Below are 13,739 nucleotides of genomic sequence, written 5' to 3' on the forward strand. Positions count from 1 at the left end.
CAGTTTGATCCTTGAGGTTGGGTTTAGTTTATAAATTCAAAGAGGACATTCAATGTTTCTCGTTTTAGCAGGGGGGACCGAGTCAAACCTCTGAAAAAAGTGGATGGACTCCGTCCACCCGCGTGTACCCTAGACTTGAGTCCTGGGTATAGAAAGAAAGCGTTTCAATGCTGGAGGCAATGGCTGAAGTAATGATACATTTAACAGTGATCCGAGCGCATTGGTATTGTGTTAAGTAAGAGGCCTAGTGTTAGTATCTGGGAAGTGGACGCTCTCCATGTTACAGAAGCAGCAGACAGCTGCTGACTAAACTCAAAATTGGGGTATTAAAACCCTCACTTTTCTTGCTTGAATTTCACGAATGCACTTTGTACAACCTTTTCGCGGGCTTGTGATAATGCAATTCCCGAGTAATTCAACTCTGTATCCCTTTCATCGAATAGAGCAACTTTAAGGTACTTCACATTTTGTGGAATAGTGTTTGAGTGAGGAGAACACTGAAAAGGCCCAAATCTAACCAATCATTTCTCACATAACCCAGGGAGTTGATCTTTATAACTAAGCCTTTTAGATTTGGTTGATCTTTTCTCTAAATGGAGACCCAAAGATGGATGGGGCTGTAATGGATTCGATCAGTAGCCGTTCTAGATAATAAAGTCCCGCCACCATCTGCATTCAGATGTGGTGTAAGCTTGCAAGCCCTGACCCTCCCCACCCCCCCAAAAGAGAGGCAACTATCTGCCTCAAACACTCTAGGATACAGAGCCACACTAACATTTCATATGCAGGGGTCACAAAGGTTCCAAGAACACCAAAACAACATTAACCGCTTTCGGGTGTCCGGAAAGGTTTCACTGTTGCCCATCTAAGTGTGCAAATAGCTAAAAGTGCACTTAACAAGCGTAACCTTACTTAACATTAAATATCTTCAAAGTTCCTTTGTTAAGCTTCAGTTTGGCTTTCAATCTCATCACTTAGTGAGTGGCTACATCTATCACGGAGAAGGCTTGAGTGGCTACATCTACCATGGAGAAGGCTTGAGTGGCTACATCTACCATGGAGAAGGCTCGAGTGGCTACATCTATCACGGAGAAGGCTTGAGTGGCTACATCTACCATGGAGAAGGCTTGAGTGGCTAGATCTACCATGGAGAAGGCTTGAGTGGCTAGATCTACCATGGAGAAGGCTCGAGTGGCTACATCTACCATGGAGAAGGCTTGAGTGGCTACATCTACCATGGAGAAGGCTTGAGTGGCTAGAAGTACCATGGAGAAGACTTGAGTGGCTACATCTATCATAGAGAAGGCTCGAGTGGCTACGTCTATCAAGGAGACGGCTTGAGTTGGCTGCAGTGCTTTCATTTTCTTTTCCAAGGACATGGTGTCTTAAGGATGTGTTCAGGCAATCCTTAAAAGTGCTCATGTGGTTCTCGATTCTTAGGAGTCCAGTACCATTACGGTGCAGTAGACAAGCACTGTGCTGGAGCACACCTAAACACCTTCATGGAAGTACTCTTCACTTACTCCTACTTGCTTAGAAGCAAGGTGCCCCAACCCCTAGACCTCCAAACCCCGCTTCAGCAAATGACACACTCATATTATACGTTGTAGCAAGACACATATCACACTCGTACTAACTCCATTATTTATTGTCAAGATATGTTACAGTCATAAAAAGTAATTGAAGGCTGAAAAAAAAATTCCACTCATTTAAAGAGGACAACCCCACTTGGCCAGACAAATAACACGCTCACTAATTAATATATCAATATAATTTAATATGCTTCATGACCTTGAAAGTGCCCGCTTTCACCTTCAAATGGACACACGCTTACATCATTGTCAACCAGTCTGTGTGTTTAAGGGAGATCGTGCTACATGGCATGTGCAGAAGCTTATCCTGAAATGTAAAATGACTCCAACATTTCTGGAGCCGGATCACAAACCGCATCCTGCCCCAAAGGAGCAGGGCCTTATCCTATTTGAGAAAAATGGTTGACTGTGTTCAATTGACACATTCAATACGGTTCATTTGTAACTAACTAGCTTACCTATGGCCTGGAGTAGACAAAATATTGAAGCCTCCAGGCCCACGGTGGTCCTTCATTTTCTTATCGCGATCTTACTCACCATAACAAATAGGAAAATGGTTCTGGAAAAAATGGAACGCCACTAAAAATGCGTCGAAAGCATGAATGTGAAGACGAGTAAGATCTCTCCTGAGCTGACCACTGTCAGACCAACTCCGCTCCGATACAATGAAAGGAGAAGAATGGATCTGAGGGACGGGGCATTTCACAGGGTGAATGGATGCCATGTGGAGGAACTGTTCATGCGTGCACCTCCTCCAACATATGAATCTAAGATGACTGTTAGGCATCTTCGTGGTCCCTCAGGCCTACCTACCGTGTTGGGAATCTGAAGAATCCGGAATAAAAGACAAGTCTCTACGCAGGGACTAATGATGCCAATAAACTCTACCAGTCCTTTTGCCTTCGTGATAGGTTGTTTGCTGAAACTCTTGAATAGTTTGTACTTGTTTGCCTCAGTAACAGTCTATGCACATGTGATGGATAAAACCTGCCCCTTTGCGTGGTCATGGCCCTATTTTTAAAGCCTTGCTCCAAAAAAAGACTGAGGATTCATCAAGAGTCTATGTTCTGGCTGTTATTCGGCAGCAGCGTTTGCAACTCAGCAACAGTTGAGCAAATCTTAAGGGACAGAAAAGTACACAGGCGTGATCATATTTAGTACTGGAGACACCTTTTGCCTTTCATGATCCCCTATTTGATTAATTGAGCAAGCTCACCTACTAGAGGTTTTAGTAGGTGAACTGTCATTACCAGTAAACACTCAACTCATTAGCAGTCTGCCTGTCGCAGCAGAGATCCTTGTAGGGTTCATCGCCTACAGGGAAAGGAAAGACCGAGTGGCCTGCTCATTCCAGAATGCTCGGGTCATTGGGTCTTCTATGGTCATCTGCTATCATCGAAGCAATACCATTAACATGCAACCACTTCTAGCAAGCGACTGATTCTCTTACCTGCAGGTCCATTTCCGAGAGGCTGATCAGCATCCGAGCTATAAACCTTTGCCAGAAGCCGACCGGTACGAAGCTCATCTTGAAGAGCCTTTGGACACTGTTAGTAGTGAGATGTCGCAGGCCATGGATGTCTAACCCCGGTTTGGCTGGAAGGAGATGAGGGAGGAGGTAACTGGAAGAAATGGAAAATAATGCTACACCATTAGCATTGCATGGGATCACAGCAAATCAACTAAAACAATACATATGCAGCCAATCTAGTGCAAGCAAGACATATTTTAGGAAATGTTGCATAGCTGTTCACAATATAGGACTATGGCTCAGGATGAGACACTCCACCCAAAACGGCCCTCTTCTTGATAAGGGGCAGTAAGCAAAGTGCTGATGTTCAGAGTTGAAAAGTTCAATACGTAAAGGGCTGGGCAGTAAACATTGTATTTATTTATTATTAATATGTATACTACAGACAATTAAGACTTTTTAACAAGCAAAAAGAAAAGCAGTGTTAAACAATGAAAACGTATAAACTATTATACACTCCCATTTTGTGTACAGACCTTTACTGGACAGTTCCAGACCTAATCAATCATCAATGTTTAACTTTAATATTCACCTAATATTTCATGTATACACATTCACAGCTTTGCCGATTGGTAAGCTAGGTTTGCAGCATTGCCTCTTTTGCACAGGGCTTCCACTCCCACCCTCACAATATCTGCATTACCATATGCTAACCAGCACTTCCTTCACAATCTATCCAAGCATCTCAATATAGCAGCAGGTGCTTCCTAAATACCAGCACCGCCGCACAATCCTTCCTTCCTTCCTTGGAAGTCCAAGTCTAGGACCTATGATTCCAAGTGGTTCTCCCCTCTGAAATTGAATCCTCAGATGGGCTTGTAATGTTATTTGGAGAAGCAGCAGCGTAACAAGGGAAGCTGGACAATTACTCACGATGTTCAAGGTATAATGAACTATTGACCTTTGTTACAGGTCAACCAAGTTTTGTTCTTTCTGTAGGTCGCAAAAATATCGTTTGATATATTTTTTTATGACTATTCAGAGATAGCATTTGTTGTTCCAAATTAAGGCATGGAGTCCATCTGTGGACTAGATAATGTATATTCTGGATAACACTCCCTCTCAGAAACTATTGTTAACAAAAGACAACAGTGACTCGTCACTGGAGTGTCGAATCCCCCAGTGACCATTCTTAGTACTAGCAATCATTTGGGTAGCGATTTTGCTTTCAGCATATAGAAATTCTATCGGCAAGCTCCTAGGAAGATTGCATCCAGCCAATCTATTTACATAATGAAGTCCCCAGATAGTGACTGCATACATCAATGAAGGGACGATTAAAACTGTACAGATCTTCAAAGTATAGCCTCTGTGCTGGTAAGCAAAGACCTTAAGAGCCCCCATAATTTGGGAAACCCCAAGTGTAACCCTAGTCAACTGAGAACACCAGCTGAGCCAATGATCTATTAGGACACCGAGGTATTGAAATTGTTTAACTTCTTCCACTGTGATGCCATTCAGTGTCCAAACGTAGCTCTTTCAGATCTTGGTCTTGCTGGTGTTTATTTAATGACCTTTCTTAATGCAGTAGCAACTAAGGGAATTTAGCTGCTGCTGCAGTCCCCGCCGAGTACAGTCCAGCAAGACCAAGTTGTCAGCATAAGCTAACCAATGAACATGACGACTGCTCAATTTAGGCGGATAGATTGTAATTGGGTTAAAAGCAGTTGAGAGGTCTGCCAAGCACAGGTTAAAAATGTAGGCGCGAAAATGCAACCCTGAGGTGGGATCCACCCAGTCCCTGCACCCATTTGGCCCACCCTACCTTTTACTACTGTGTTGGTATCCAAAGACCTAATCATGTATAGAAAACCAGCAGAGGTGTCACATTGTGCCAGCGTGCGCCAAAGCCTTTCTTGCAGCACTGTGTCGAAGGCGAGGCTGAAATCCACCGATGCGGCATATCCCGGGTGTTTGCAAGTGGCCCAGGCGTACTCTACAGTAGTTTAGTTATAACGACTAGGATGTGAGCCATAGTAGTTGTAATTTTCCGGAATCCGGTCTGGTTCACTGGAATAACTTATCTTTCGGTAATCCAAACATTAAGATCAACTACTAGGATGAGTGCATGCGATTTTGCCGGTGAGTCCAGCATTGCCAACATACAGTACTTTGCCGGGTCGTCACCCCTGCCCTTTTTATACACGGGTAGGGTGATGCTCTTTAACCAGGTCTGTGGAAATTGACAGGTGATACTAATGATCTTAAAGAGCCCGTGTAGTATGGTTGCCCAGTAGTTGCCCAGAAGCCCGCCGCACTGGGCTCGATATTCCTTAGTCCTCTTGATATCATCTCTCGTATTACGGCACCATAAAGTTTTTGTTATTAATGGTTTGGTGCTAATAACATGTCAACACATAAAACTGTCACTGGAACTTATGAAATGTGTTTAATTTGAATTTATGAAAAGTGTATATTTGGATTTTGGAATTTACATTTCTGAAGCATAACAAAAGAGATAATGAAGAACCATGATTGTGGGTTATGTGAACATATGTTTCCGTTTTGAAATATTGTGATTGAAATTAGGAGAATATAAACAGAAATTATTTAAATTGTGCATTTTAAATTTTATTTAAACCATTGTGATGAATGAGAACAAAACACACATTGACATTCTTTGAAGTATTAATGAAGAGGTGTGATTCCTTGTTTTACAGTGACCAGGTTTCATCAGTGGTTCTGATGAGTTTAATTGCTATAGTTGTAGCTTTTTATGGCTAGCAAGAGTTTCACCTGGAGCACCAAAAACGTTCAGTAAGAATTGAATCTATTTATCAAACTACAGAAGAGGATCAACATACCGTACGGCACCGAAACCTGAATGAAAACGTAAAGTATATGGCCACCTATTAGCATACAATGGTGTATTTTCTTTTGTTACTGGACTCCTTGCAATGGTCTTAATAATGTATGAAGTCCAAGTCTCAAAAGAGACTCCATTCACTAATGTGGCATTAGGATTTATTTCATTTCAAAATATATTTTTGTAAAACACCAACATTTTAAATAGCAGGTGACCCATACTGTAAAGATGGGGGTCTAGTCACAATAAACCTGAACCCCAACAGTTAACTGCCCCTTAAACATTACACATGGACCAGAATGTAAGCATGGTAAGCAGTGTTCCCAGTTGAAATTAACCCCCCCCCCCCCGCCCCCGGGGGTGGGTTTCACTTCATTTGTATGCGCCACTTGTCATGCGAGCATGGCAAGCAGCACTCACAAACAAAAGTAAACACTGCCAGCATGCCAGGCCACATTCACTCACTTGCGTACACTTCTGCCCTTTATATTTGCAACCTGCAGTACAAATGACAAAAATGTGAGCACGGGGAGCCACTTACATTACAGTGTAAACGTAACGGATCCCCACCATCGAATTACGATTTTGTAAAAAAATCATACTCAAATTTGATACAAATTATATTTGTCCGGGGTGTCGTACATTTGACAGCACATGAGAATACATCAAGAATAGGACAAGAGCACATACTACAAACATGAGGTAAAAGACACAAGTTCTGTACACAGAAAATCCAGCACTTTTTATCTGAATATATTGCTGTATTTAAAAAGCTTGTCCGAAACACTGTTTCTGTCTTTGTTAACCTATTCATTATGTATTGCAACAATTAGTATGTACATTCTCCATAGAACGTTTTTCCAGTGTGACAACGTCATAGTACAAACATCACATTCAGCCCCTGATCTGTTTGAGAGAAAACAGTGAATGGGTCACTGGACTGTTCATGAACGAATGACCTTGAATGAGTCGCATGACTGTTTATGAACTAGTAGGCTAAAGTACCACAGAGCCCCCAGTCATCACTGCCCTTCTTTAGGAAGTTACGACTAAATGAGCCTGAACATACGGTCCAGCGATCTAGCAGCTATCTTCCCTTAGAAGTGTAGACCATCCAGCGATCTAGGAGCTATCTTCCCCTAGACGTCCAGACGGTTCAGCGATTTAGGAGCCATCTTCCCCTAGAGGTCCAGACCGTCAAGCAATTTAGGAGCTATCTTCCCTTAGAAGTCCAGACGGTCCAGCGATTTAGGAGCCATCTTCCCCTAGAGGTCCAGACCGTCAAGCAATCTAGGAGCTATCTTCCCTTAGAAGTCCAGACGGTCCAGCGATTTAGGAGCCATCTTCCCCTAGAGGTCCAGACCGTCAAGCAATCTAGGAGCTACCTTCCCTTAGAAGTTCAAACCGTCCAGCGATTTAGGAGCTACCTTCCCCTAGAAGTCCAGACCGTCCAGCGATCTAGGAGCTAGCTTCCCCTAGAAGTCCAGACCGTCCAGCGAGCTAGGAGCCATCTTCCCCTAGAAGTCCAGACCGTCCAATAATCTAGGAGTTCGCTTCCCCTAGAAGTCCAGACCGTGCAGCGATCTAGGAGCCATCTTCCCCTAGAAGTCCAGACCGTCCTGCGATCTAGCAGCCATCTTCCCCTAGAAATCCAGACCATGCAGCGATCTAGGAGCCATCTTCCCCTAGAAGTCCTGACCGTCCAGCGATCTAGCAGCTATCTTCCCTTAGAAGGTCAAACCGTCCAGCGATTTAGGAGCTATCTTCCCCTAGAAGTCCAGACCGTCCAGCGATCCAGGAGCCAGCTTCCCCTAGAAGTCTAGACTGTCCAGTGATCTAGGAGCCATCTTCCCCTAGAAGTCCAGACTGTGCAGCGATCTAGGAGCCATCTTCCATTAGAAGTCCAGACCGTCCAGCGATCTAGCAGCCATCTTCCCCTAGAAGTCCAGACCGTCCAGCGATCTAGGAGCTAGCTTCACCTTGAAGTCCAGACTGTCCAGCGATCTATGAGCCATCTTCCCCTAGAAGTCCAGGCCATGCAGCGATCTAGGAGCCATCTTCCCCTAGAAGTCCAGATCGTCCAGCGATCTAGCAGCCATCTTCCCCTAGAAGTCCAGACCATCCAGCGATCTAGGAGCTAGCTTCCCCTAGAAGTCCAGACCGTCCAGCGATTTAGGAGCCATCTTCCCCTAGAAGTCCAGACCGTCCAGCAATCGAGGAGCTAGCTTCCCCTAGAAGTCCAGACCGTCCAGAGATCTAGGAGCCATCTTCCCCTAGAAGTCCAGACCATCCACCAATTTAGGAGCTAGCTTCCCCTGGAAGTCCAGACCATCCAATAATCTAGGAGCCATCTTCCCCTAGAAGTCCAGACCATCCACCAATTTAGGAGCTAGCTTCCCCTAGAAGTCCAGACCATCCAGCGATCTAGGAGCCATCTTCCCATAGAAGTCCAGACCATCCAGCGATCTAGGAGCTAGCTTCCCCTAGAAGTCCAGACCATGCAGCAATCTACAAGCCATCTTCCCCTAGAAGTCCAGACCATCCAGTGATCTAGGAGCCATCTTCCCCTAGAAGTCCAGACCGTCCAGGTCACCCAGGAAAAACTCAAATCCAGACTTTAGATGCCTTATCTGAACTGAGCGTTTTTGCACAAAATGATTGAAATTGTCAGTTTTTTACGTGGTCCTATTGTGAAGAGAGAGCAGGGCTCTACATCCCTAGGAGAGGAAGCAGGGCACTATACCCCTAGATGCTGACTAGCGAGAGGGGCACCATATCCCTAGCTGTGGCATGGTATGTAGGGCACTATACCCCTAGGTGCTGACTAGTGAGCAGGGCACCCTATACCTAGCTGTGGCAGGGTGAGCAGGGCACAATACCCCTAGGTGCTGACTAGTGAGAGGGGCACCATATCCCTAACTTCGGCAGGGTGAGCAGGGCATACCCCTAGGTGCGGACTAGTTAGTAGGGCACCATATCCCTAGCTGTGGCATGGTGAGCAGGGCACTATACCCCTAGGTGCTGACTAGTGAGCAGGGCACCATATCCCTAGCTGTGGCAGGGTGAGCAGGGCATACCCCTAGGTGCTGACTAGCGAGAGGGGCACCATATCCCTAGCTGTGGCATGGTAAGCAGGGCACTATACCCCTAGGTGCGGACTTGTGAGCAGGGCACCCTATCCCTAGCTGTGGCAGGGTGAGCAGGGCACTATACCCCTAGGTGCTGACTAGCGAGAGGGGCACCATATCCCTAGCTGTGGCATGGTAAGCAGGGCACTATACCCCTAGGTGCGGACTAGTGAGCAGGGCACCATATCCCTAGCTGTGGCAGGATGCGCAGGGCACTATACCCCTAGGTGCGGACTATTGAGCAGGGCGGCATATTCCTAGCTGTGGCGGGGTGAGCAGGGCACTATACCCCTAGGTGCGGACTAGTGCACAGGGCACCATATCCCGGAGCTGTGGCAGGGTGAGCAGGGCACTATACCCCTAGGTGCGGACTAGTGAGTATGGCACCATGTCCCTAGCTGTGGCAGGGTGAGCAGGGCACTATTGTCATGCGATGGAGCAAGTGGCGTATCGGGGATCGCTGGAAGTGTGGCCGCCATTAGATGTTCCGGCACGTTGTTTTCTCAACGCGCCTTGCCGGTCTAGTCGTTGTAGTCACGTCAGTTCTGGAAGTATTTAGCCCTTTACTTCTGTCTTACTGACGCGTTGCAACGTTAGGCTTCCCTGTGTTGGTAACGCTTGTTTGTGATTTCCCTTGCGGTTCCTACCGCCATTATTTCCTCTACCTTCTGGTTTCCCCCTCTCTCTCTCCGATCATTTACCGCTTCTCTGGCTGGTTCCCGATCCTTGTTTCTTTTCGCCATTCTCCTGTGTTTTCGCTGTTGCCCTTCTCATTGCTTCCCCTAACTTCCAGTTCGCCCTTCTACTTACCGTGGATCTCTGTGATTTCTCTGTCTCCTTGCTGTTCGGTCCACTTCCGGATTTCCTCCATCGGACTTGCCTTCAGATTTCAGAGTCTCCGTACTACAGCTTCTCGTTGGAACTGCCTACGACTGCATCCGATCCTGTGTAGGGTTTTTTTATGCCTCTGGCTTTTTCTCCTTAACAGATGTGCACGGGGATCCGTCCACAGCCCACTATTCTGGTGGCACTGTGGCGTCCTTCCGTGGTCGTCCTTATCTTCTAAAAAAAGAGAGAAGCCATCCTTGAGGAGCAGGAAGAGAAGAGATTCCAAACCGAAGTTGAAAGGTGAGGAGGAATGGGAAGGAGGGGAGACGGAGTTTACTTCCGAGGAAGAGGACATTACTGAAGTGTGATAACTATACCCCTATGTGCGGACTAGTGAGTAGGGCACCATATCCTTAGCTGTGGCAGGGTGAGCAGGGCACTATACCCCTAGGTGCTGAATAGTGAGCAGGGCACCATATCCCTAGCTGTGGCATGGTGAGCAGGGCACTATACCCCTAGGTGCAGACTAGTTAGCAGGGCCCCATATCCCTAGCTGTGGCAGGGTGAGCAGGGCACTATACCCCTAGGTGTGGACTAGTGAGCAGGACGCCATATCCCTGCTGTGGCAGGGTGAATAGGGCACTATACCCCTAGCTGCGGACTAGTGAGCAGGGCGCCATATCCCTAGCTGTGGCAGAGTGAGCAGGGCACTATACCCCTAGGTGCGGACTAGTGAGCAGGGCGCCATATCCCTAGCTGTGGCAGTGTGAGCAGGGCACTATACCCCTAGGTGCGGACTAGTGAGCAGGGCGCCATATCCCTAGCTGTGGCAGGGTGAACAGGGCACTATACCCATAGCTGCGGACTAGTGTGCAGGACGCCATATCCCTAGCTGTGGCAGAGTGAGCAGGGCACTATACCCCTAGATGCTGACTAGTGAGCAGGGCACCATATCCTAGCGGTGGCAGGGTGAACAGGGCACTATACCCCTAGGAGAGGGAGCAGGGCACTATACCACTAGGTGCAGACTAGTTAGCAGGGCCCCATATCCCTAGCTGTGGCAGGGTGAGCAGGGCACTATACCCCTAGGTGTGGACTAGTGAGCAGGACGCCATATCCCTGCTGTGGCAGGGTGAATAGGGCACTATACCCCTAGCTGCGGACTAGTGAGCAGGGCGCCATATCCCTAGCTGTGGCAGAGTGAGCAGGGCACTATACCCCTAGGTGCGGACTAGTGAGCAGGGCGCCATATCCCTAGCTGTGGCAGTGTGAGCAGGGCACTATACCCCTAGGTGCGGACTAGTGAGCAGGGCGCCATATCCCTAGCTGTGGCAGGGTGAACAGGGCACTATACCCATAGCTGCGGACTAGTGTGCAGGGCGCCATATCCCTAGCTGTGGCAGAGTGAGCAGGGCACTATACCCCTAGGTGCGGACTAGTGAGCAGGGCGCCATATCCCTAGCTGTGGCAGTGTGAGCAGGGCACTATACCCCTAGGTGCGGACTAGTGAGCGGGGCACCATATCCCTAGCGGTGGCAGGGTGAGCAGGGCACTATACCCTTAAGTGCGGACTAGTGAGCGGGCCACCATATCCCTAGCTGTGGCATTGTGAGCAGGGCACTATAACCCTAGGTGCGGACTAGCGAGCGGGGCACCATAGCCATAGCTGTAGCAGGGTGAGCAGGGCACTATACCCCTAGGTGCAGACTAGTGAATAGGGCACCATGTCCCTAGCTGTGGCAGGGTGAGCAGGGCACTATACCCCTAAGTGCGGACTAGTGAGCAGGGCACCATATCCCTAGCTGTGGCATGGTGAGCAGGGCACTATACCCCTAGGTGCTGACTAGTGAGCAGGGCACTATACCCCTAGGTGCGGACTAGTGAGTAGAGCGCCATATCCCTAGCTGTGGCAGGGTGAGCAGGGCACTATACCCCTAGGTGCTGACTAGTGAGCAGGGCACTATACCCCTAGGTGCGGACTAGTGAGCAGGGCGCCATATCCCTAGCTGTGGCAGTGTGAGCAGGGCACTATACCCCTAGGTGCGGACTAGTGAGCGGGGCACCATATCCCTAGCTGTGGCAGGGTGAGCAGGGCACTATACCCCTAAGTGCGGACTAGTGAGCGGGCCACCATATCCCTAGCTGTGGCAGTGTGAGCAGGGCACTATAACCCTAGGTGCGGACTAGCAAGCGGGGCACCATAGCCATAGCTGTAGCAGGGTGAGCAGGGCACTATACCCCTAGGTGCAGACTAGTGAATAGGGCACCATGTCCCTAGCTGTGGCAGGGTGAGCAGGGCACTATACCCCTAAGTGCGGACTAGTGAGCAGGGCACCATATCCCTAGCTGTGGCATGGTGAGCAGGGCACTATACCCCTAGGTGCTGACTAGTGAGCAGGGCACTATACCCCTAGGTGCGGACTAGTGAGTAGAGCGCCATATCCCTAGCTGTGGCAGGTTGAGCAGGGCACTATATCCCTAGGTGCGGAATAGTGAGCAGGGCGCCATAACCCTAGCTGTGGCAGGGTGAGCAAGGCACTACACCCCTAGGTGCGGACTAGTGAGCAGGGCACCATATCCTTAGCTGTGGCATGGTGAGCAGGGCACTATACCCATAGGTGCGGACTAGTGAGTAGGGCACCATATCCCTAGCTGTGGCAGGGTGAGCAGGGCACTATGCCCCTAGGTGCGGACCAGTGGGTAGGGCACCATAACCCTAGCTGTGGCATGGTGAGCAGGGCACTATACCCCTAGGTGCAGACTAGTGAGCAGGGCACCATGTCCCTAGCTGTGGCAGGGTGAGCAGGGCACTAAACCCCAGGTGCAGACTAGTGAGCAGGGTGCCATATCCCTAGCTGTGGCACGGTGAGCAGGGCACTAAACCCCTATGTGAGGACTGGTGTGTAGGGCACCATATCCCTAGCTGTGGCAGGGTGAGCAGGGCACTATACCCCTAGGTGCTGACTAGTGAGCAGGGTGCCATATCCCTAGCTGCGGCAGGGTGAGCAGGGCACTATACCCCTAGGTGCTGACTAGTGAGCAGGGTGCCATATCCCTAGCTGTTGCAGGGTGAGCAGGGCACTATACCCCTAGGTGCGGACTAGTGAGTAGGGCGCCATATCCTTATCTGTGGCAGGGAGAGCAGGGCACAATACCCCTAGGTGCTGACTATTGAGCAGGGCGGCATATCCCCAGATGTGGCAAGGTGAGCAGGGCACTATACCCCTAGGTGCGGACTAGTGAGCAGGGCTCCATATCCCTAGCTGTAATAGGGTGAGCAGGGCACTGTACACCTAGGTGCGGACTAGTGAGTAGGGTGCCATATCCCTAGCTGTGGCAGGGTGAGCAGGGCACTATACGCCTAGGTGCGGACTAGTGAGGAGGGCACCATATCCCTAGCTGTGGCAGGGTGAGCAGGGCACTATAGCCCTAGGTGCGGACTAGTGAGCAGCGCGCCATATCCCTAGCTGTGGCAGGGTGAGCAGGGCACTATAGCCCTAGGTGCGGACTAGTGAGCAGGGCACCATATCCCTAGCTGTAATAGGGAGAGCAGGGCACTGTACCCCTAGGTGCGGACTAGTGAGCAGGGCACCATATCCCTAGCTGTGGTAGGGTGAGCAGGGCACTATACCCCTAGGTGTGGACTAGTGAGCAGGGCACCATATCCCTAGCTGTGGCAGGGTGAGCAGGGCACTATACCCCTAGGTGTGGACTAGTGAGCAGGGCACTATATCCCTAGCTGTGGCAGGGTGAGCAGGGCACTATACCCCTAGGTGCGGACTAGTGAGTAGGGCACCATATCCCTAGCTGTGGCAGGGTGAGCCGGGCACTATACCCCTAAGTGCGGACTAGTG

At 49.1% G+C, this 13,739-nt stretch overlaps 1 protein-coding gene across 3 annotated transcripts in view; it reads right to left on the reverse strand.

The window, feature by feature from the left end:
• Positions 1-13,739, reverse strand: part of LRRK1 (leucine rich repeat kinase 1) — a 1,071,210-nt gene that overhangs the window by 396,482 nt on the left and 660,989 nt on the right. For all 3 annotated transcript variants that reach the window (XM_069625026.1, XM_069625024.1, XM_069625025.1), the window contains exon 21: positions 3,043-3,214. In XM_069625026.1, the coding sequence (XP_069481127.1) occupies positions 3,043-3,214 (172 nt within the window). The remainder of the gene's footprint in view (positions 1-3,042; positions 3,215-13,739) is intronic.

This window comes from Ambystoma mexicanum, chromosome 11 (assembly GCF_040938575.1).
Source record: "Ambystoma mexicanum isolate Mex_15411 chromosome 11, UKY_AmexF1_1, whole genome shotgun sequence".
Lineage (NCBI taxonomy): Eukaryota > Metazoa > Chordata > Amphibia > Caudata > Ambystomatidae > Ambystoma > Ambystoma mexicanum.